Genomic DNA, 20932 nt, shown 5'->3' with positions numbered 1-20932 from the left:
GGCGTGTGACTGCAGAGCGGCGCAGGAAGGACCCTGAATGTTAATATTCATCCGTTTGAGACGCAAATTTCAAGTTATAATGGGAATAAGTGATATTAAATATAAATACAAATCACGCACACACGTCCCTTAAAGTAGCTTTCTGACTTTGCATTTATTCAGCCTGTCAGTGCCAGAATAATTCAGCCTTAAACGCTTGGTGTCTCCATCCAGGACTTGGTGGTTGTTAATAAGTATTAAGGTGTGAGGTGAGCGTGTCTCCGGTGCAATGAAATCGATTTCAAAACAGCTTTTTATTATTCGAAGGCTGGCGAGTTTAGTTTCTTGTTGTTCATTTCTTGCTAAGTCATTATTCCCATGATTGAAAAAGAAAAACCCAGAAATAAACACATCGACGGACGACGGCGAACGTCCCGACATCCCGACAGCGAAACAGTAAACGAAAAACAGTGTTTTTATTTTCATTAAATCTCTGCAATTGCACAGGAAGAAAATTTTGAATTCCAAGGAAAGAAGAGAGTTTTTTTCCGGTGCACGACTCTTCACCCGTCGAATCCGCGGACGGCTGTCGCTCTCTGGCGGCCGAGCCGAGCGCCATCTGCATCTCTCGGGCCTTGGACGTGTTCCTCTTTGTTTGCGTTTGCAAAAAAAAAAAAAAACCAGAGCGTCCTAAAATGCACATTTAGAGGAGAAGAATATGTCGGACGGAGGAAGTTCTAATGATTTCCGTGGAGGTTCGCGGCCGGCGCGGCACGGAAATGGCCCCGAAAATTGCTTTTCCCCGCGATATTAATGAGAAAGGGTGGATCTCCTGCAGCGAGGCTGTTCCCCCGGGGACAGTAACCAGCAGGCCCTGCACTCTGCAGACTCTGCAGGGACAGATTCCAGTTACTGAACCCGGAGGACGGAGGCGACAGAGGCGACCTGCAGGAAGGAACCATTAACATTAATATTCAACGGTTTTGCACGGGCGCGCCGCAAATTTCAAGTTATAAATGGAAAATGAGAAAGGCGAACCTGATCCGTGCTCGGCGGGTTCCTGGTCTGACGGAGGAACACCCGGGCTATACATTACCCCCCAAGCAGCCCTCTATCAAGCACGGCCCCGCAGAAATTACACATTAACCCGACGTTTTTTTGTTTTTTTTTCTGCGACCCCGGGGTCAATATCAAACGCACGCACGGCCGCGCTCCACCTGCCACGGAAAAAAAAAAAGCACCCGGGAATCCTTGAAGTCCACGAAATGCGAGCCTGACGCATTTTTTCTCCTGGGCGAAAGAACGAAAAAAAAAAAAAAACACGTGGACGCTGGAACCGCTGGGAAACGGTCAGCTGGCCGGACGACCTTGTGATGAAATGCATGTTGGATCAACACTTGAAAAAAAAAAAAAATGTCCTGCTTTGATGGTAACGTTCCCCAGATGGTTCCTTTCCCAAGATGAATCCCTTAGTTGGAACACGTTTAAAAGTAAACGCTTCTAATTAGTCCGTAGTTTCCTCACGGAGCAGCGCTTCATCTTCCACGGCACGTGAAATGAAAGAAATACCCCAATGATGTTAAATCATCCTTTATTAAAACGGCCTTGAATACACACATTTAGAAAAAAAAAGGGTTGAAATTCAACTTGCAACACACCTTGTGAAATGTAAAACCTATTAGTTCCATCTCATGGCTGTCATACCCGTTGTGGACACTAGAGGGCAGCAAAGGACCGGTAAACTTGCACAAAGCGAAACAAATGAGTTAAAATCATGTTTTAAATCAGTGGTTCTTAATCTGAGTTTAGATCGAACACCAGGTTTTAAAACACAAACCCGACTCATAGAATTGGTGACGACACTCCGCGCTTCTCCGCCACCGGCCGCAGGTGGACAATCTGAGCCGCAGGGATTTTGGTCGTGATGCTACGTGGCGTGATTTCTTTCTTAATATTCGTATCCCTTGGTACTAATTACGTCGAGCCAGTAAAAGAAAGTGGTCGGATGAATACCTACGATATGGATTCACGTTTATTCACGTCTTCACGCTCAATTCAAGGTGAAGAGAGCAAGATTTCATGGAAATTCGACCCTGCAAGTTCTCGGCTTTGTATCGTCAACAAACCGATCGAAAGCCTGAAACCGCACGCCGTTGGTGAAATGCTCATAAAAAAGAGGAAAAGGAGCTGATTTTGTTGCAAAAACGAGGTGAAGCCGTGCGTTTCTGCGGCAGAAGTCACACGGATTTGCAGAAAATATTCATCATTATGTTTTTGTGTTTCGCCGGTTGTTCTTTCAACACAGTGATGTTGATGCACGGTTCATTTTATGCACCAGTAAAAACATCTACTTATCTCTTGAATTTGAAAAAAGATTTTTATTTTTCCAATAAAGAAGGGAATGCACGTATGAAAGCGGCGGGGTTCAGTACAACAACAACAAGGTTAAGAACCGATGTTTTAAATCCGAGCAGCTGATTGACGGCATCCACAACAAAACACCGTAATCAGGGTTCAGATACACAGGAGGGTTTATGGACGTGGAGGAAAGATCGCAAATGGCAAGGGAGGTTTCGCAGTCGTCTGCATTTCTGGATGATTATATGACGCCACGTTGCAAAATATAGAGTTTGTCATGTAGAATTGATGTTGAATATATTCATATTTGCATTGTCTTATATCTCCTGGAGCCTCTTGCCTGCGGGGATGGGAGGAAGCAGAAGGGTGGACTTCTTTCTCATAAAAATTTCATTTTCAGGTGAAAATTCAAGGATCTGGGGGGGTTGGATTCATTTTGCATGTGTGTGTGTGTGTGTGTGTGTGTGTGTGTCAGCCTTCAGATCCCTATGAAAAGGGGATTAAAACAAAGGCTGGAACACAAGATTCCCCCGAACGGCAAAGGTTCGCTCCGGTCTTCACGCCCTCTTCGGGGGGAAAACGCCGAAAGGGACGCCGCGACCTTCTTCGCCTTCACCTGCTCTGCTGCTCTGTAACCACGGGAGACGACATCCCAGTGAGATTCAACCAAAACCCACGCCGGCGGGGAAGCGAAGCGCAGTCTGAACCCACCTGGGTGACAAACCCGACGACTCCACTCGCTCCAGAAGCCACTGCTGGTGCAGAACTTGGTCATCCTGGAGCGAACCCTGAAGCAGTGGCCGGTGTGACCCTGCTCTGGGGTCACGCTCAGCTTGGTGTTGTGATCGCTTGAAATCACCTGGATTTTAAGCAAAAAAAAAAAACAAACAAAAAAAAACAAAAAAAGAGTTTTCATCTCATCGCCTTTTTTATGGTCATCGCCTCTTTTTTTCGGAAAATGCAAAAAGGCGAAGACGGTTCTTTTGAGAAGTGGATGATCTGTCATGTTAAAATAGTTCCCAGATTTTCTGGATCTTTTCTGGAAAATATAGGAAGGTGGAAGGACATCTTATCTTCATCTTATCTCGTCTTAATTCATCATACTTTATCTTATCTTATCTTATCTTATCTTATCTTATCTTATCTTATCTTATCTTACTATATCACACTTTATCTTATCTCATCTCATCTTACTCCATCATACTTCTATTCTTCTATCATCTTAGTTTATCTTGTCTTATTTTGTCTTGTCTTATTGTTACACAAGTGGATGCAGAGGAGAGGGTTCCATGGAGACAAGTGATTTGCTGGAAGGAAAATAAGATCTTGTTTTTCTTTTTATCAATCTTTTTTTCATCATATCTTGTCTTTTCTTGCTTTATCTTATCTTATCTTATCTTATCTTATCTTATCTTATCTTGTCGTATTATTCTTGTTTTGTTTTGTCTCGTCTCATCTTATCTTTTATCTTGTTTAGTCTTATCTCATCTTATCTCATCTCATTTCATCTCATCTTATTTTTCATTTTTTATCTTGTCTTATTTTATCTTGCTTGGTCTTATCTTATATCATCTTACCTTGTCATATATTATCTTGTTTCATCTCGCCTCATCTTATCTTATCTTTTCTCATCTTATCTCATCTTATCTTATCTAATTATATCTAATCTTATCTTATCTTATCTTATCTTCCCTTGTCTTGTGGTATTTTTCTTCTTTTGTCTCGTCTCATCTTATCTTTTATCTTGGCGTTTTTTATCTTGTTAAGTCTTATCTTATCTCATCTCATCTCATTTAGTCTCATCTTATTTTCTATCTTGTCATATTTTATCCCACTTAGTCTTATCTTATGTCATCTTCCCTTATCTTGTCTTTATATATTTTATCTCGTTTTGTCCCGCCTTGTCTTATCTTATCTTATCTTATCTTATCTTATCTTATCTTATCTTATCTTATCTTATCTTGTCATATCTTATCTTGTTTCATCTTGCCTCATCTTATCTTTTCTCATCTCATCTCATCTCATCTTATCTCATCCTACGTTATCCTATGTTATCCTATGTTATCCTATGTTATCCTATGTTATCCTATGTTATCCTATGTTATCCAGTGTGTGTAAACGCTGCATGTGGATTACAGTGTGAAATCCCAAGCTGCTGTGTGTGACCTGTATCTTTTGCCCGTCAGGTCCGTCCTGCAGATGTTCCACCTCCCACTGCAGGCAGTGAAGTCGACCCCTCATGGCGTTCTGCCTCCAGCTCAGCTCCAGGCGCTCGTCCGAGCCTTTTTCCAGGCGGAGGTTGTCGGCCTTCGCGGGCTTCACTGAAAAATCCAAAAGCCGGCGAGACGGGCCGACAGTTGAGCCGCCGTTTGACGGAAAATACTAACGCTACGCTAGATGTCATCAGGAAGAGTTCATCATGGGATATTCATTCATTCTAGCTTCTCGGTGTGTGGTAACTTGTTGAAAACAGGTGTAACATTCCAGTCACAGCACATAAAACAGGCAGACAAACAGAGGCAACATCTGATTTACCGTCTAATGAGGGGATTTAGAAAGCGGCCTGCGGGCGTGGGATCGCCCGCCGCTTAGCGCTCGCTCGCTTACCGTAATTCTGGATCTGCAGGGAGAAGTACACCGGCTGCAGGTCGCCCTCGGGGGAGCTGCCGTTCAGAAGGAAGTTGACATCGGTGAAGTCGGGGAGGCGTTTCCCCGTGAAGTCGCAGCCGATCCGATCCTCGCCGGAGGCCAGGTACTCGGGACACTCCTCCGCCTCCGACAGCTCGGCGTGCCTGCAAAAGCACACGGATTCATCGGATTCCAACGGCGTGAAACGCCACGGGGTCGATACGGATCCGTAAAAGCGGAGAGGGACGCACCAGAAATACAATCCCCGCTTGGAGTTGGCCGGCGTCCGCGAACCCGTTTCCCAGGTGCACTTCACGTACGCCAAGGAGTAGAAGACGCAGGTGAAATTCCTCACGGCCGTGCCGGGAAGGCCTGGGAGCGGACAGCGAACGCCACGTCAGTCTGAACCGAAACGCTGTTTGCCTCGGCGTCCGCGGCGTTACCGGTTGGAGGCTCCTGCACCAGCTCCGTGTAGTTCTGACTCTCCGCCGGCACGCCGTCGGCGCACGGCCCGCCCAGCAAGGTGCGCAGTCTCACCCAGACGTTCTCGGACAGGTTGAAGTGCACGGTGTGCGCGCTGTTCTTTGTCCTGACGGCCTGTGAACGCATCAGACCGTCCATCTCCGCCTCCCTTTTTTTTCAACAGACGGGCCAAAACAGAACCTCTGTCTGTTTCGTTGATGAGTCACTCATGCTTTAGTCATTTTCTCCAGATGACCCTGAGATAGCGAGCGCCGCAAACGTCCGCACCCGGACGCCCTCAACTTTCTTTTTATTCACAGGATTCAAGATAAAAACAAGAGTGCGCGGAAATGAGGAAATAATGAGGTGAGCCGGCCTCTTCCTCTGCAGGAGATGCATGTGATGGTAACGCTTGGTTTCTATGGCAACACTGTTTTTGAGCCTTGTTAAAACAACCGGCTACATGTTGCAGGTTGAAGTTCAACACATACATTGAATTTTTTTTTTCTTTTTTTTTAATTTCTTTAAGTTAAATCACACAATTGTGAATCAAACTTTAAACAGTTGTCTCTTAAACCAAATATCCAAGAAAAATACTACTTCAACCTCTACTATTATTACCACTACTAGTTGTAAAAGTCATAATGATAAGTATATAATCAATAAATAAGTAAGTTAAGTAATGATAATAATAATATACTGCTCAAAAAAATAAAGGGAACACTTGAACAACACAATGTAACTCCAAGTCAATCACACTTGTGTGAAATCATAGTGTCCACTCAGGAAGCAACACGGATTCATTTTGACTTGTTTTAAGGACATTACATCAAAGTTGGATCAGCCTGGAGTTTGTTTTTACACTTTAATTTTGAGTGTGATTCCTAATCCAGACCTCCACGGGTTGATACAATTGATTTCCATTGATCATTTTTGTGTGATTTTGTTGTCAGCACATTCAACTGTGTAAAGAGCAAAGTATTTCATAAGAATATTTCATTCATTTACATCTAGGATGTGTTTTTTAAGTGTTCCCTTTATTTTTTTGAGCAGTGTAATAATAATACATAGCAGCAGGACAATTACTAACAGTAATGATAAAAATAGAAGTTATTGTAGTGATAATATTCAGATACATGCAAAAATATGGGATGTATATGTGGATACACACACATCATATATTTATTTGCATGTTTAAGAAGGTACTGCTGGTTGCCATGGTAACCCACACACACACACACATACACACACACACACACACACAGGTACTGACCCTCCAGCCCTTCAGGTCGTAGTTGAAGTAGTCCAGCTGGTACAAGGTGGGGCAGTCCTTATTGTTCCTCAGGCTGGCCGGGGGCGTCCATGAGATCTCCAGAGGTCCCAGATGTCCAGGATCGGATATTTTGATGTTTGATGGTGGGTCAACTAAAAAAAAATATACATAAATAAAAACAGGTCGCGGTGTAGCTCCCCGGAGATGTCAGCCGAAACAGCTCCTCGCCGTGCAAACTGACCTGAGAAAGCTCCGCTCCGCATCCACCACGCCAGCAGGAGCAGCATCAGCGTCGCCCGTCCAGCCGGCGCCGCCATCATTCAACTGACAGACTGACTCGCCAGCGCTCTTGAAATAAATGAATCACCGGTGGGTTGACAAGAAGCAGAGGGGAGTGCGAGCGGCCCCCGCCCGCCCCTCTGCAGAGGCTTCCTGCAGCCCCTTCTGGGCTCTCAGGACGCTGTCAGAGCCTGGCGTGCACGTAGGAGGCGTTTCACATCGAAGCTGGAGCAGCAGCGAGACCCAGACGTTTTAAAGACGGGATGTTTGAGGGATGAGTCTCCCGCGCCGATTCTGTAGTGCAGAAGATATCATCTGATTTTGCAACACGTTGTTGCAAGCGCCTCTGGGGTTTTCGTTTTTGTGTAAGATGGCAAGTGGAAAAGCAAATTGTGCGGAAAAGTGCTTTTTGATATTTCGGTTCAGGAGGTTTTGGACGTTGTGTTTTGCACGGCGGGCAGACCGATCACACGCGCTGGGAATATCGCTCTGGAACCAGAAACGCCTCCGTCGGGACCGATTCAGATACAAAGTCTTTATCACCCTTTAATGACTCGAAACGTAAACAGTGATTATTTTTTTTCCATACACAGTCTGAGCCAGAAAGGTAATCTGCATCAACTGGGAACTGGTTTGGAAATGTTTTTGTTCTTTTATCCAATGAATTAATCTAAAAAAAAAAAACTCACACAGTTTTGAAAGAGCTAGAAATGATGCAAAAGAGGAAAGTACCCATAAAGCACAGGTTGTCGATTGAATCGTGCATTTACCTGATGGCATTTCCAAGAAAACACGCCAGAAATCACTTTGGGCGACTCCCTTTCTCACGCTCGGCCCCGGTCGGCGTCAAAAAACAGATTCTTGAATGTTCACCACATTTCAACTTTTGAATTTTATTAAGAAATCCCTGTCACTTTTTACAGATGGTATGTACAGAACTTGGATCATTCATCACTGTCCCATGCACCTGATGATTCATTTCTTTTCTTTTGAATACAAAAGGCTTCTGTACATGGATTGGAGTTTTTCTCGGCAGTCGGGCGTGGAGGCGTGACTCGCTGTTTCACCGCTCTCTTTGGACGGCGGTTGTGTTGATGTTGTTGTGTGATTTTGTGTGCGGATCCAAAACTTAACATGTGCTTCATTTTAGCCACGGTGCTCGGAGATGACAGTGATCTGAGGCAGGAAGCCGCGGAAGACGTCGCCACGTGACTTTTCTCCTGCTGTGCTCTTTGCGCTAACGTGAGCTAATAGGCGCTAATTCCCGCTAGCATTCAAATGAGCTCCCTCCTAAAACTGCTGGACGGTCCTTGTGTCGACACGCAGACAAAATAAATATCTCCGTAATAACATTTCTGTGTAACGCTCTAACGTTGGCCTGCGTTTGTCAATTATTATTATTATAGATATTATTATTGTAACTTTTGCCTTCATAAAACACCATGATTGAGTTTCATGAAAGAACCCGCTCTCATTTTGAAAGTTAGCATCCTGTTTTAGCATGACCAAACCCAATTACACTGGCTTACTTTATCTGTTTGGGATTATCTAAGGATAATAAGCACTTGCCAATAATAAACACAACTGTGAATAAAGGGTTGCTGTAGATCTGGAGACATAATTCTTCACTAAGGTTGAGAAACATCATGACGTGGGTTAGAAGATCCCGACTTGTCGCTAGTGTAGCTAGCCGGGTAACTTGTGACCGCAGAAGGATTTATTCCCGTGAACGAATCGCGTACATTGTACCATCGCTGCTGCAAATGCTACGTAGATGATGCTAAATGACACGCACACTGTCAAAAATTAAAGCTACATTTGACGCCCGGTGAGGAATTGTGTTTTCACAGCGCTGATGTTTTCGCACGTGGGTTGGAGATGCGCCGATCGGTACACCTGTTGGCACTTTGGAGCGTTACCGAGAAGCTATTGCCCAGAGTGTGGAATGATAAATAAGCTTAGCGCTTCTAGCTAGTATGGGCAAGAACACTCTCAACAGTCAGGAATGCCAGGACCTGAGCGAACGTACAACGGAGCAGCTCCACAGAAAGAACACACATGTCAAAACCTATTCAAGGACATTTTTCGGGCGTGGTGCTGGAAGCACAGGTCGTCAAACACAGTTGTCAACACCCAGATTCTTTTTCTAAGAATAGCATGGTCGGATGTAGCCTTTTGTCATTGACCGTTGATGATCCACAGAAGCGTTTTTGATTCAAATGTCCACCTTGGCGACTCAGCAAGAAGCCAGATGCACAGTGCGCCTGGAGGAAAAGTACAAAAACTTAAAAGTACAAGTAACAATGAATCACCTTATAAGTCACCTCTTGCGTGGATGTGATGGATCATCCGACCTTCAGGTAGATTTAACCGACCCGGCAACCCGCGACGCTTCACGTTTCTAATTGTCCTAAGCAGGTGTTTGTTCTAATCGGTCTATTTGGATCCGATTAGCATCCAAGCTAGAATTTTTGGACACAGCAAACCTGAGGTAGGCGTCCCTCCATCGGTGCCGCGCACATTAGCGATGGGAAAAACCGACTCCTTTTACCGACTCATGTGTAAATGACTAACTCGTGTTTTTGAGTCATCCGAATCAGTCAGGACTCCCTCGAGCTACTGAGTCATTTGGTTTTCAGTGCGGAGGCGTACTGCGAGCTACCCGGTGATTCGGTGAGTCGTTTGTTTAAAAACAGCTAAAACAGATAAAACAGCTGTGAGTGAGTCGTTGTTTGAGCTACGGAGTGAGTCGATGGTTTCGCAGGTGTAAGCAAACAAATTAATAGTGTCGGGAAATCACGACTCGCGAATCAGTTTAATGACTCACGAGTTTGGAACGCTTCGTTTTTGACTCATCGCTGCCAGTTATTTTTCCACCTGCGTGCCTGCAGGTATTTTAAGGTAATAACGTCTCCTTAAATTACACCTGAGACACTGGAATCTATTTTTTTTATCTACCCAGCATCAGTTCTTTGGAATATGTCATGTCACTTGGAACCACTTGGCATGTCCAATTATACATCACAGGGCAGAGAACCAAAAATACCACCAATATGAGGTCGCTGTGATTCTGAAGAAAAAGTATTTCATAATCAGCCTATCTTTTTTTTTCCTTTCCTTTTAACTGTGGTAAGTATAGAATAGCTAGTTTGATATTTTTCTATTCAATGTGGATGAAGTAAAAAAACAATTGCAGGCAAGTTAGACTTCAATGTACTTTTAGACGAGTGAAAAAATGCAAAGCTTGCGTGTTTTTGAATGTAAATAGATGGCAGGGAGTTAGCATCAGCAATTCAGTGCCAATTTAAAAAGAAAGAGGGTGCGAAACACCATCCTTACATGCCTTGAGGCTCCGCTGCCATTGACTCAGAAGCTTGTTAATGTTTTGTTTTTATCTTATCGCCTTTTAAGGTTTTTATTCTGCCGCGGTCCGGCATTTTAATCCGGCAGAGCCGAAGTGACAATGAACGGAAAATAAACAGACATCGGGTTAAATGGACGCAACAAAATTTAGGATTGAACCGCTTTGAGATTCGCCTCACTTCAGCAGCTGTTTCCGAACTTTTTTTTTGCATCATTCTGACGGTTAGAGGAACTCATCCAGCACGGAGAAATAATCATAAATAAATGTATAAAACCGATGGGAACCAACTGTTGGTACGGGGAAGAAAAAAATCACAGCTGCCTCCTTTCTTTCTCTCAGCTTCTCTGCAGAGGGCCGGCCGGCCGGCGGTGGGACGATCGCCGTCGCTGCAGCTTTGAGGGTTCTGGACGCCGCACGTTCTCCTCGCACATGCTTTCGCTTCTTCAAATCCGGAGATCATTAGGGCAGAATGGAAGCTATCGCTTTAGCCGCGCTGAGAGCGTGATTTCTGTCATCGACCTTTAATAAGCATGTCTGGCCCAGCGTCAGTTGGGACGGGCTCCGGCACGGCTCTGCCTGCGGTAATGAAAAACACCGGCAAAGTCAGAAATGACACCTCGAAATGGGCAAAATGATACCGTTGAGGTTTTTTTTTTCCCTTTCAGTGGAAGACAGGGACAGACGGGCTCTTAAATCGATGACTGAGTTTCTCCCATTTTGCATCAGAAAGCAGCTGTGTGTCTTTTGAGGTTTGCTGCAGGGGTCGGACATCCTCCCCCATCCTGCGCGTCCTTTTGTCCGAGCGTATGCAAAACCATACACTCTCAACGCGGTGAAACCAAGCCGTCGCGACCGACTCCCTTCAAAGTATAAACAAGGTAGAAAAAAAGTGAGTCGGGTTTTTTTTTTTTTTTTTTGTTTGTTTGTTTTTAGCAAAGAAAAAAAAAAAGTTCTTGCATGTTCTGTGGCAGATGAGCTGCACGATTCGCTTTTTGTTTTTTTTTTTTTTGGCCACAGTGGAAAAGGCGGGATCACAGTGGTGGAAACGTCCGCTCCCTCCGTGCACAGAGCCTCGCACCCAGGGAGGGGTTCGGTTTCGGCGTGACGTTGTGTATGATTTGCACGCTACGTTACAGACATGATAACGACACCAGGAAAAACAGACGATGCTCGCTGTAGCATGGCTTCAACATCAACAATTCATGCTTTTTTTTTTCCTTTTTTTTTTTTTTTTTTTTTTATCCAAAGGCAGGCTTGGATTTCCCCTCCGGATGGATGGCAGTTGCGTTTGCTCGGGTTCGGTCCTTGGCGAATAAGTTAACAGGTCCTTCAGGTTTGGAGTTTCGGGGCGTACCTGATGAGATCGTTGCGATACACCAAAAAAGAAAACTAATTTTAAAAAAACTCAGTTTGATGTTTCCCTCCGGTGAAAGAGTGAGTTGCGCTTCTGTTGCTCCTCGCAAGGAAGGGTTGTCAGTACTGGCACTTGCAGGCGAAGTAATCGCTGAGCTTTGTGGGAAGGACGACCAGATCCACCGTCTTGCGGCTCGGGAACACACACACACCCTCACACACACACACACGGGATGACTCCGGTCACCGGGATCAGTAAGGATGGAGAGAAGGAGGGCGACGGCTGACATCATAGACGGAGATGGAGGAGTTTCACCTTGTCATCTCCTGCTTCAGTCAGGCAGAATCAGTTCCTAAAAGCCCCACGGGGCTCCGGGTCCTCCCCCCCCCCCAGGGGGGCTCTCTGGTCCCCGGGGGAATCGTCACGACTGGGCGGGTGCGGCGAGGAAAGGCGGGCCGGATGGAGGCGGACGCGCTCGGCGTCGGCGTCAAACGTCCGCCAGCTGCGCGGGCTTGATGGCGGGCAGGTCCAGCAGCGCCTGCACGGTCACGCCCACCTTCACCAGGCCGCGCTCCTCCAGGATGTGATGCGGCAGACACAGCTTGTCCTGGGTCACGGCGGCAGACGGACACCTTTTTAAAAGCTTTTCCATAGATTTACACCAGGGGTCGGCGACCTTTAACACTCAAAGAGCCGTTTCCCCGATGTAAAGAAAACACCGGGAGCCACGCAACCCCTTTTTGAAAGTTAAAATGAATTCACAAAGCATGTAATATCTTTTTTTTTTTTTTTTTTGCCTTTATGCCTTGTATAAACAAAATATGTGTTGCATTTTTTTTTTAATCATTGAACGAAATGACATTTCCGCATGCAACAAAACATTTTGAACTTGGATCGACGCAAAATACTCAATATCTATTTGAGTCCTTCTTGTATTTACGAAAAATAATTATCCACTGGTAGCAAACTGAAAATGCCATCCTATTACTGGCGTGTGCGGTCGCTTATTAAGAGCGATGAAAATATTTTCACACGTTTTATTTAGATGTTACAAGATCACCATCATCTTCACGTTTAACATTACATTTTAAAAATTGAACGAACTATAACGAAATTAATTTTGATTAAATACTTTCAAAAGTCACGGGAGAAAAAAAATAAAATAAAAGAATATTAAAAGAATATCTCCCCCTTTTTTTTTTCTTTTACTATTTATACAATTTTTTATACATTTTTCTACTATTATTTATTATTGTTATGTTTTTCTTGTAACTCTGGCATAACACTTTCCTTCGGGATAAATAAAGTTGTTCTTATTCTTATTCTTAAATAACCTGGATGTGTGACCTTTCCGTCCACTTCCTGTTTATCGTGGTTTCCTACTCACTGGACCGGTCACAACCGGTTACCTACTGCTAGAGGTGTGTTTGTAAACACAACATGGCTGCTGCAAGTGGAAAATAAAGAAAAAACAAAGAAAAACACTAAGTGGACGACCGTCGTGTAAACATACACGTCACCGCATCGCTGCTGCTTTTTAGCATTTGTTTACAACTTTCCATCATTTCCGCCGGTCAGGAAGTCAGGAACGCCATTACGGAGCTACATGTTTGGGTCCGCGGTCAAAGTCTGGGACCAAACGTCCCGTGTTTGGAGAGAACATCCTTATCTGCCCTGATTTAGCCGCAGTAATTGTTTCAATACCACTTGTACCGGGAACACGCTAACAGCGCTAACTCAGATAGGTGGACTCATCACGGCCCTCAGGCTTCTTCCATTCCCGTTCTTTTTGGGCTCATTAGACACTAAAGAAAGTCAAACAAGACTGTGTGGATGTTGGCCCAGTAACTTCTGAACAACTGAGTCATCGTGATCTGAACCCGAGGTAGGGATATTTCAAAATATGTGTTCGTTATGCTAGCTCCGGGGGGAAGGTCGGAGCTAATAGTGGACTTCTGTGACGATCCTTACCTGTGGGACACCCAGCTTCTTGCAGGCATCCAAGAAGTTCTCCACATTCCTACGGCATTTCGCCATGCTGAGCTTCGGCTGGCGTCGAATGTTAAAAGCAGAACACATCACGTCCGCACGTTAGCTACATTTTTTTTCTTTTTAATTTTCCAAAAAAAGGTTGCATTTTTATGGAACGATGGGATGCTATTTGTGATCCTCCAGGCTTACCACTGCGGGGGAGGGTACGTGGATGCTGGCGACAGACCGAGGACAAATGTGATTGGCCAGATGGCAGAGGACGACCCCGTCCATCAGGGCAGCGCCAACGTCATCCGGGAGCAGCACCTTCAGTCTGGATTCGATGTTCTGCACAAAGAAATGCATCTCCGTTGACCATTTTTGCGTCAGTTCATGCAAAAAATGTTTCTGGGAACGGTAAGAAGTCGGAACATCGTAAAATACTTAAACCCAACATATTGAAGTTGACATCATCAGGCGACGACTGTTGAAAACAGATTTTATTTCCCTTCACCTTCTTCAAGTCGGAAATCCATAAATCTTCTCTTTGGTCTTCCTCCAGACCTCTTGCCTGGCAGCTCCAATTCCAGCATCCGTCTACCAATATATTCACTATCCCTCCTCTGTCCATGACCCAACCATCTCAGTCTGGCTTCTCTGACCTTCTCTCCAAAACATCTAACATGTGCTGTTCCTCTGATAGACTCATTCCTGATCCTCTCCATCCTGGTCACTCCCAAAGAGAACCTCAACATCTTCATCTCTGCAACCTCTAGTTCTGCCTGCTGTCTTTCGGTCATTGTAACAGTTTCTAGTCCATACATCATCGCTGGTCTCACCACTGTCTTGTCCACCTTTCCTTTTATTCCGGCAGAAAGTCTTCTATCTCTTCGTACCCCTGACACTTTTCTCCACCCATTCCAACCTGCTTGGACCCGTCTCTTCACCTCTTTTCCACACTCTCCTACGCTCTGGACTGTTGACCCTAAGTACCTGAAATCCTCCAGCTTCTTGATCTCCACTCCCCGTAGCCTCACCGTTCCACCCGAGTTCCTCTCATCCACACACATATATTCTGTCTTGCTGCAACTAACTTTCATTCCTCTTCTTTCCAGAGCATACCTCCACCTCTCTAGATGTTCCTCAACCTGTTGTCTGCTCTCACTACAGATCACAATGTCATCTGCAAACATCATGGCCCATGGGGATTCCTGTCTAACATCATCTGTCAGCCTGTCCATCACCATTGCGAACAAGAAGGGGCTCAGAGCTGATCCCTGATGGAGTCCCACCTCCACCTTGAACTTCTCTGTTACCCCTACAGCACACCGTACCAGTGTCTCACAGCGAGCATACATGTCCTGCACCAGTCTAACATACTTCTCTGCCACTCCAGACTTCCTCATACAATACCAGAGCTCCTCTCTTGCTTTTTCTAGGTCTACAAAAACACAATGCAGTTCCCTCTGGCCTTCTCTGTACTTACCTATTAGCACTCTCAAAGCAAATACTGCATCTGTAGTACTCTTTCTAGGCCAGAAGCCATATTGCTGTTCACAAAAGCACTGTGCTTTCCAATGCTGGATAAACATTCAGTGGGATTTACAGTGCTTATTTTCAAGCTTGCCACAAGTGTCTGTTTATATCTTAAACAAGTTTTAACAGCCTGCCCAGGCAGAGCATATAACTTTGTGTGCGTCATCGACTTTTTCCGCAGAATATCATTTAAGTAGTTTCGTGGAAATAAATGTATCACTGATGATTTTGTGCTGGAAAATGCAGCCAAAATGTCTCGCAGAGTCATCTTTGATGACCTTCCGGCACAGGTCACTTAGAGACGGCGCACTCATGGCAATAAACAGGTACGATGGAAACTCTTCCAACGGTTCGAATGGTTTATTTTCATAACAATAATTCTAAAGGTGCAAAGTCGTTCCAACATAAGACAGACCAATTGGAGTTGGGTGCGTCATGAACCACCTATCGGAAGGACATGGACATTCGGAAAATGAAGTAAGAGCCGAGGCAAACCTTACATCACATGGCACAGTTTGGGGTATTGGGGAGTTTGTATCCATACAAGTAGCGACGGGACAAATCAAGACCCCCTGGGCGATCGCAGGTCGCCTCAGCGACGGCGGTTGCGGATCCCCTCTGCGGATATCGGTCGACAAAAGCAGTCGGGGAGGATACGTCGGCTAAGCTGCAGGCCATTCCTGGGAGGCTTTGCTGACAGGCCTGAGAGAAACCCAATGATGTTGTGCAGAGTCCAGATGGGGCGGGGGGGACTTTTGATCTGCAAATGCCTCTGCACCTTAAGTGGTGGAGAATGTTTATAATCGGAACTGGGTGTTCTCTTGCGGAGATTCTGTGAAGCACTATTGGAGTGTGGTCCTTTTCCACAAACCGCCGGTGACGCCAGCACAGTTTCCGGGAATTAAAACAAGCTCCGGGATTGGAGTCACTTCTAACAGAACTGCTGATGCAGATTTCTTTTTGTTTTGATAATGTCGGCTTCGCTCTTTGCAAACTTCGGCGGACAACTGAAGTCTTTGTATTCAGTAATTAAATGTTCAGCAGATCCTCAGCTTTCGAACGCCCCGAATCACCAACACGACGACTCACGAACAGAGCTTTCGATCACATTTGGAACGGAGCTGCAAACAAGCCTCGGTGCACGAATGCATAAACAAACAAACTCACGGACTTCCCACGTTGTGGCGTTGTTGCGTAGCGGCAGTTGTGCGTGCTACTCCGCATTGTTTACATCATTCAGTGTTGCGTTCTAGTGTTATAACACTTTTTTTTTTTTTTTTTGTAAGTTAGCTGTCATTATGTCATTAAAGTCAAGGAAGAAGTTACGAAGTTTCGATCGATCCAAAGAAGGAGATGATAGCTAAACGTGAGAGCGGTGGTGGTGCTACAGCACTGCAACACGGCTAAGTCAACCATCTGCACGATCCTGAAGGACAAAGATGCGCTAAAGGGGAAACTTTGTTAACCAAACAAAGGTATGAAATATTGGAAAAAGTAGAAAAGTGATTGTTAGTTTGGATGAATGAAAGACAGCTTGCTGGAGATAGCGTTAGCATTAGCGAGGGTCTCATTTGCGAGAAGGAAACTACCGCTGGCAAGAAGAAAGAGCAACAGGAAAACAGTAAAAATAAAGGTTATATTTAATTCCCTTCTATATTTTTGCCACAAATAAACCCTTAGAAAAGTTTCGAAAGAGTGAAGTATGTTTTAGGGGCTGGAGAACGAATCATTGATTTCAACTAGAAAAATGTATTCGGTTTGTGAAGGTTGTCAAAGTACGAATCCAAATTCGTCAGCCGAGGTTCTACTGTGCCTCATACGCCCCAAAGTACGGCACGGGTGAAAAGAAGTCTGCTTTTATAGGTTGTAGAGATAAAATCCCATTGTTAACCCACTGATATGAGCATAGAAATTAAATTGTTTTTTTTTTTTTTTTGCATTACTGAGTAAAACCTGAGATGTGGGTTTGGGGTGAAGGCCGGAAAAAAATGAAAGAAAATCCCCCTGACCTGCCGTAAGAGTCCTATCTGCTCCATTTCCTCTCTCAGGTGTTCCATCTTCCTCCGCATGGTGAAGCTGGGGTCTGCAGAGCCGAACTCCTGCCGAGATCCCCGAGTGAAGGCTGGAGGCGCAAGAGCAAAAACAAATAAAACATTTAACCGTTTCAAACCCCATGAAGACAAACAACCATTTAAGCGTATCTGCAGAATATCATGCGGTTTGAAAGAAAGTTCAACGAGAGCTCGATTAAACGCAATCGCATGTTCGAATAATCACGTCGAATCGAACACACAAACGCATCTAAAAGAGAAAAATAACAGATGAATTGGGAATTTAGGGTTATATTTAGGGTTATACTGAGATGTCGGCAGCGATGGTTGGTGGAGGGGAAGCAGCTGGAGGTGAAATGTGAACGATAGAGCGGCTCATGCAAGACAAAACACGCCAAAAAGCGATGCATCTTACAAAAGTTTCCTTCGTTTCTTCGTTCACACACACACACACACACACACACAATGTTGCATGAGACGGATTCCTTTTATCCATTCGATTTGATTAATATCATCATCATGCACGGTTTATTGATCATCATTTATGCTCCGCGCCTCTTAATTTACCTCTCATTGGGGATGAGGAATTATTCTCCGGTCTCCAAATTAACAACAAAATGACGCTGGTATTTCTGTGTTTGTTGAAACGCCTCCCAATCCCAATCCCTCATATCGTATAATCGATTCAATGCGGTCATCTTTTTTTAAACAACCCCAACAAATATTGCAATACGTTAAAACCTGTCCTGTAAGAACCTCACAGTTTCCACCAATTTAACAGGCTCAGACCAAAAAGGAGTGTAAACGTTTCATGCTCTAACAGCAGTAGAAAAATAAAGAAAGCAATTAAATTGTGAGTCAGCTTGAGTGTCGAGGGCCAAATTGTTAGAAGAGCACAGGGCCAACAAAAGAAACAAACCATTGCAAAATTAATCGAATCAACCACAATGACAAAGAGGCCTTGGGAGGGGAAGAAACAAGCCACCCTGGTTTGTTTTTTCGCCATTCTTCTCCAAAGGAACTTCACAAAGCAGGATCTGTCACAGCTGCAAGATTCTGCTGGATTTTTGGCACGTGGCGTAAGAGGAAAGTGATTATGGCTATTTTGAGTGACGTCCTGAAATATTATTGTTTGAAGAATCACTTGCGGCGCTATTTACCTACCGGACCCGTCAATCACGCGGATGCGGGCGATGACATGCACGTCGCCGAGAGGATTGTCGGTTATATTTGTGTGAAGTGTAATAGTTCGTCAATGTCACCTGATCTTGGCTTCAGACCGAACACGGTCAGAGTCGTGCTGAAGTCAGAGTTGCGCAAACCCTCCTGCGGACAGATAGAAGAGCGAGGATGTGTAAGCAAAGGGTATTTGTTATTTAGATACGTGAAAACATTTCTGATGTTTGGGACTCACCTCGCAGTCGTCGTCCATGCTGGAGTTCTTCCGTGCGCTCTGACACTTGTACTGTCGAGGAGAATAAAAGCAAATTCAGATTGGGATTTTCTCCGGTGGGACCAGAGCTGGAGGGCTGACGTTACTTTGACATTCTTGACATAAATGCATAAAATTCAACATCGGTTATAGTGAATCACCTCCCGCAGACAGTCCAGCCTGGAGCACTAGAAGGGAAATAAATCTATTGTAAATGATATTTTTCCCCAACATCTAAACACTGAAGAAATCCTTTTTGGCATTCACCCTGTCACCCTCATGATATGGAGATATTATTATTATTATTATTATTATTGTTGTAGTTGTTGTTGTCGTTGTTGTTGTTGTTGTTAGTAGTAGTACTAGTAGTAGTAGTAGTACTGTTATTATCATTATTGTTATTATTATCAGTACTACTGTTATTATCATTATTATTATTACTGTTGTTATCATTATTATCATCATTATTATTATTATTGTTGTCGTTGCCGTTGTTGTCGTTGTCGTTGTTGTTTTTAGTAGTAGTAGTACTCTTATTGTTATTACTATAATTACTACTTTTATGATTATTATTATTACTGTTATTATTATTATTATTATTATTATTATCATTAACACTGTTATTATAATCATCATCATTACATTATTATTATTGTTATTATTATTGTCATTACTAGTTATATTATTATTGTTATTACTATTATGATTATCATCACTAGTCATTAGCACAATCATTCTTCTTATTGTTGTTATTTCCTGTGTTTTTAAAGATTTTAAACCTTGAACTTTCTTTGAAGAAATAAGAATTTATCTCTTTCTTCCTATATTGTTCAATATTTTGTGTTTTTATGAAGAATTTCCATGTAAGAAGGAACACTCCCCACTTACGGATCTTTCCTTATCATATGTATTAATATATATATCGAAAACGTTTGTCTTACTGTAATGCCAGAGTCCAAGAAGAATTCCCATTTCATGTATATTTAAAGCAGAATAAAGCAGCGAGAAGACAAAGAGGCCCCCGAAGTCACGGTTAGTAGATAACGTGGATTAACGGGATTTGCGCTTTTTCTAATCTAATCTCTCAAGTCGGAAGAAACTCCCTTGAAAAAGGAGCTAAATATTGCCTCAGGACTTGAAACAGGTGGGTGTTAATCCTCTGAAAACAGCGTTCGAGTTCAACCTCAAGGGCCATCGAGACAACCGTTCCCCTTCTGCTGCTCCAGACAGGAGTACCTTCAGATAGTCTTTTCTCAGGTACTTGTTCCTCTTGCGATCTTCATTCTGGTTGAGCACCGGCGGGATTTCGGGCCACTTGGAGTTGGACTCGGACTGATCGGTCTTCAGGCTGCCGTCGAAGGAGCAGGAGGACGAGGGCTGCGAAGGCACGGGGTGAATCAGCGAGCTTTCCTTGGAGGAATTAGCGGCATCTGTGTTGTTTGTTTCGGATTAACAGACCGCACCTTTTCTGACAGCACCGATGCTCCGCTGCTTCCTTCATCCAGAGACGCACTTGGGGAAAGACGAAAACAGCCATCAGTTAGCAGTTAGCTATTATTTTATATTCCGCTGTGGCGCAAAAAGCGCTAAATTTACCGCTATCGGACTATTACAGCGTGACCTTTCCATCGCCGCTTTTATTTATCATGCGATATCTTTAGCATTTATTTACTGCAGCTTCTCGATGCACTTTCAGTCCGGGTGCACCTGCGTGAACGTCGCGTTTAAATTCATTTTCCCAATCCGCCATCCGGAATTACCTTCGAGCCGCCTGAGGCGGAGGCCTCGGTTTGCCGCCGGAGCTCCCGGAGTGACTCAGAAACCTGGTAACAGACACAAACACACGGTGATTCGCGTGGCGGGCGTGACGCCTTCGCCACGGTGAATCAGCGCAAACACTCGCGGTGGGTTTCGTTCAGGGGTTTCTTTTCTTTTCGCGGTCGCTAAGGGAAAATGTGTACCTGTGAGCGCGGCCGGTGACCCTCCGCCGGTGAATCAGACTCTCCGCTCTGCAAATTAAGGACCGTCGTCTAGAAGCCGCAGATCGCATCGGCGGCGGCGGAAACAGAGAGAAAGGCGTCAGCGTTTGCGATTTCTCGATGGGGAAAACGATTGCAAGAGCGAAACCAGGCCGGCATGAAAGCGACCTCACTCAGAGATCAAGAAATTGTAAAACTCCCTGCAAGATCTTGTTTGATCGCTTTCCACATATGGAGAAAAACAAAAGAAGAATGAGATAACATCG

The 20932-nt window shown here is 44.4% G+C and overlaps 2 protein-coding genes across 5 annotated transcripts in view; both read right to left on the bottom strand.

The window, feature by feature from the left end:
• Positions 1-2337: 2337 nt before the first annotated feature.
• On the bottom strand, positions 2338-7207 carry il13ra2 (interleukin 13 receptor, alpha 2). Its single transcript, XM_086177426.1, has 8 exons — positions 6942-7207; positions 6701-6852; positions 5409-5562; positions 5217-5337; positions 4945-5129; positions 4504-4658; positions 3049-3196; positions 2338-2966 (listed from the first exon to the last, which is right to left on the bottom strand). The coding sequence occupies exons 1-8, from the start codon at positions 7018-7020 to the stop codon at positions 2950-2952; spliced, it is 1011 nt and encodes a 336-aa protein (XP_086033552.1). The 5' UTR covers positions 7021-7207; the 3' UTR covers positions 2338-2949.
• The window catches only part of lrch2 (leucine-rich repeats and calponin homology (CH) domain containing 2), a 30878-nt gene continuing 17101 nt past the window's right edge, over positions 7156-20932 (bottom strand). Inside the window, exons 12-21 of one of the 4 annotated variants that reach the window (XM_086177425.1) lie at positions 20649-20717; positions 20448-20510; positions 20151-20199; positions 19924-20064; positions 18670-18720; positions 18518-18581; positions 17214-17326; positions 13879-14016; positions 13669-13746; positions 7156-7273 (exon numbers count right to left, since the gene is read on the bottom strand). In XM_086177425.1, the coding sequence (XP_086033551.1) occupies positions 7232-7273; positions 13669-13746; positions 13879-14016; positions 17214-17326; positions 18518-18581; positions 18670-18720; positions 19924-20064; positions 20151-20199; positions 20448-20510; positions 20649-20717 (808 nt within the window). In that variant the 3' untranslated portion in view covers positions 7156-7231. Of the gene's footprint in view, positions 7274-7852; positions 12305-13668; positions 13747-13878; positions 14017-17213; positions 17327-18517; positions 18582-18669; positions 18721-19923; positions 20065-20150; positions 20200-20447; positions 20511-20648; positions 20718-20932 lie in introns of those variants that run through there. The other 3 variants (XM_086177422.1, XM_086177423.1, XM_086177424.1) reach the window with 3 other exon arrangements.

Source organism: Fistularia commersonii, chromosome 29 (genome assembly GCF_037954325.1).
Source record: "Fistularia commersonii isolate RoL2024-O1a breed Wild chromosome 29, RoL_Fcom_v1.0, whole genome shotgun sequence".
In the NCBI taxonomy this organism is placed as follows: Eukaryota; Metazoa; Chordata; class Actinopteri; order Syngnathiformes; family Fistulariidae; genus Fistularia; species Fistularia commersonii.
Note: the sequence above shows the minus strand (reverse complement) of the source record. Positions and strands in the feature narration are given on the sequence as shown.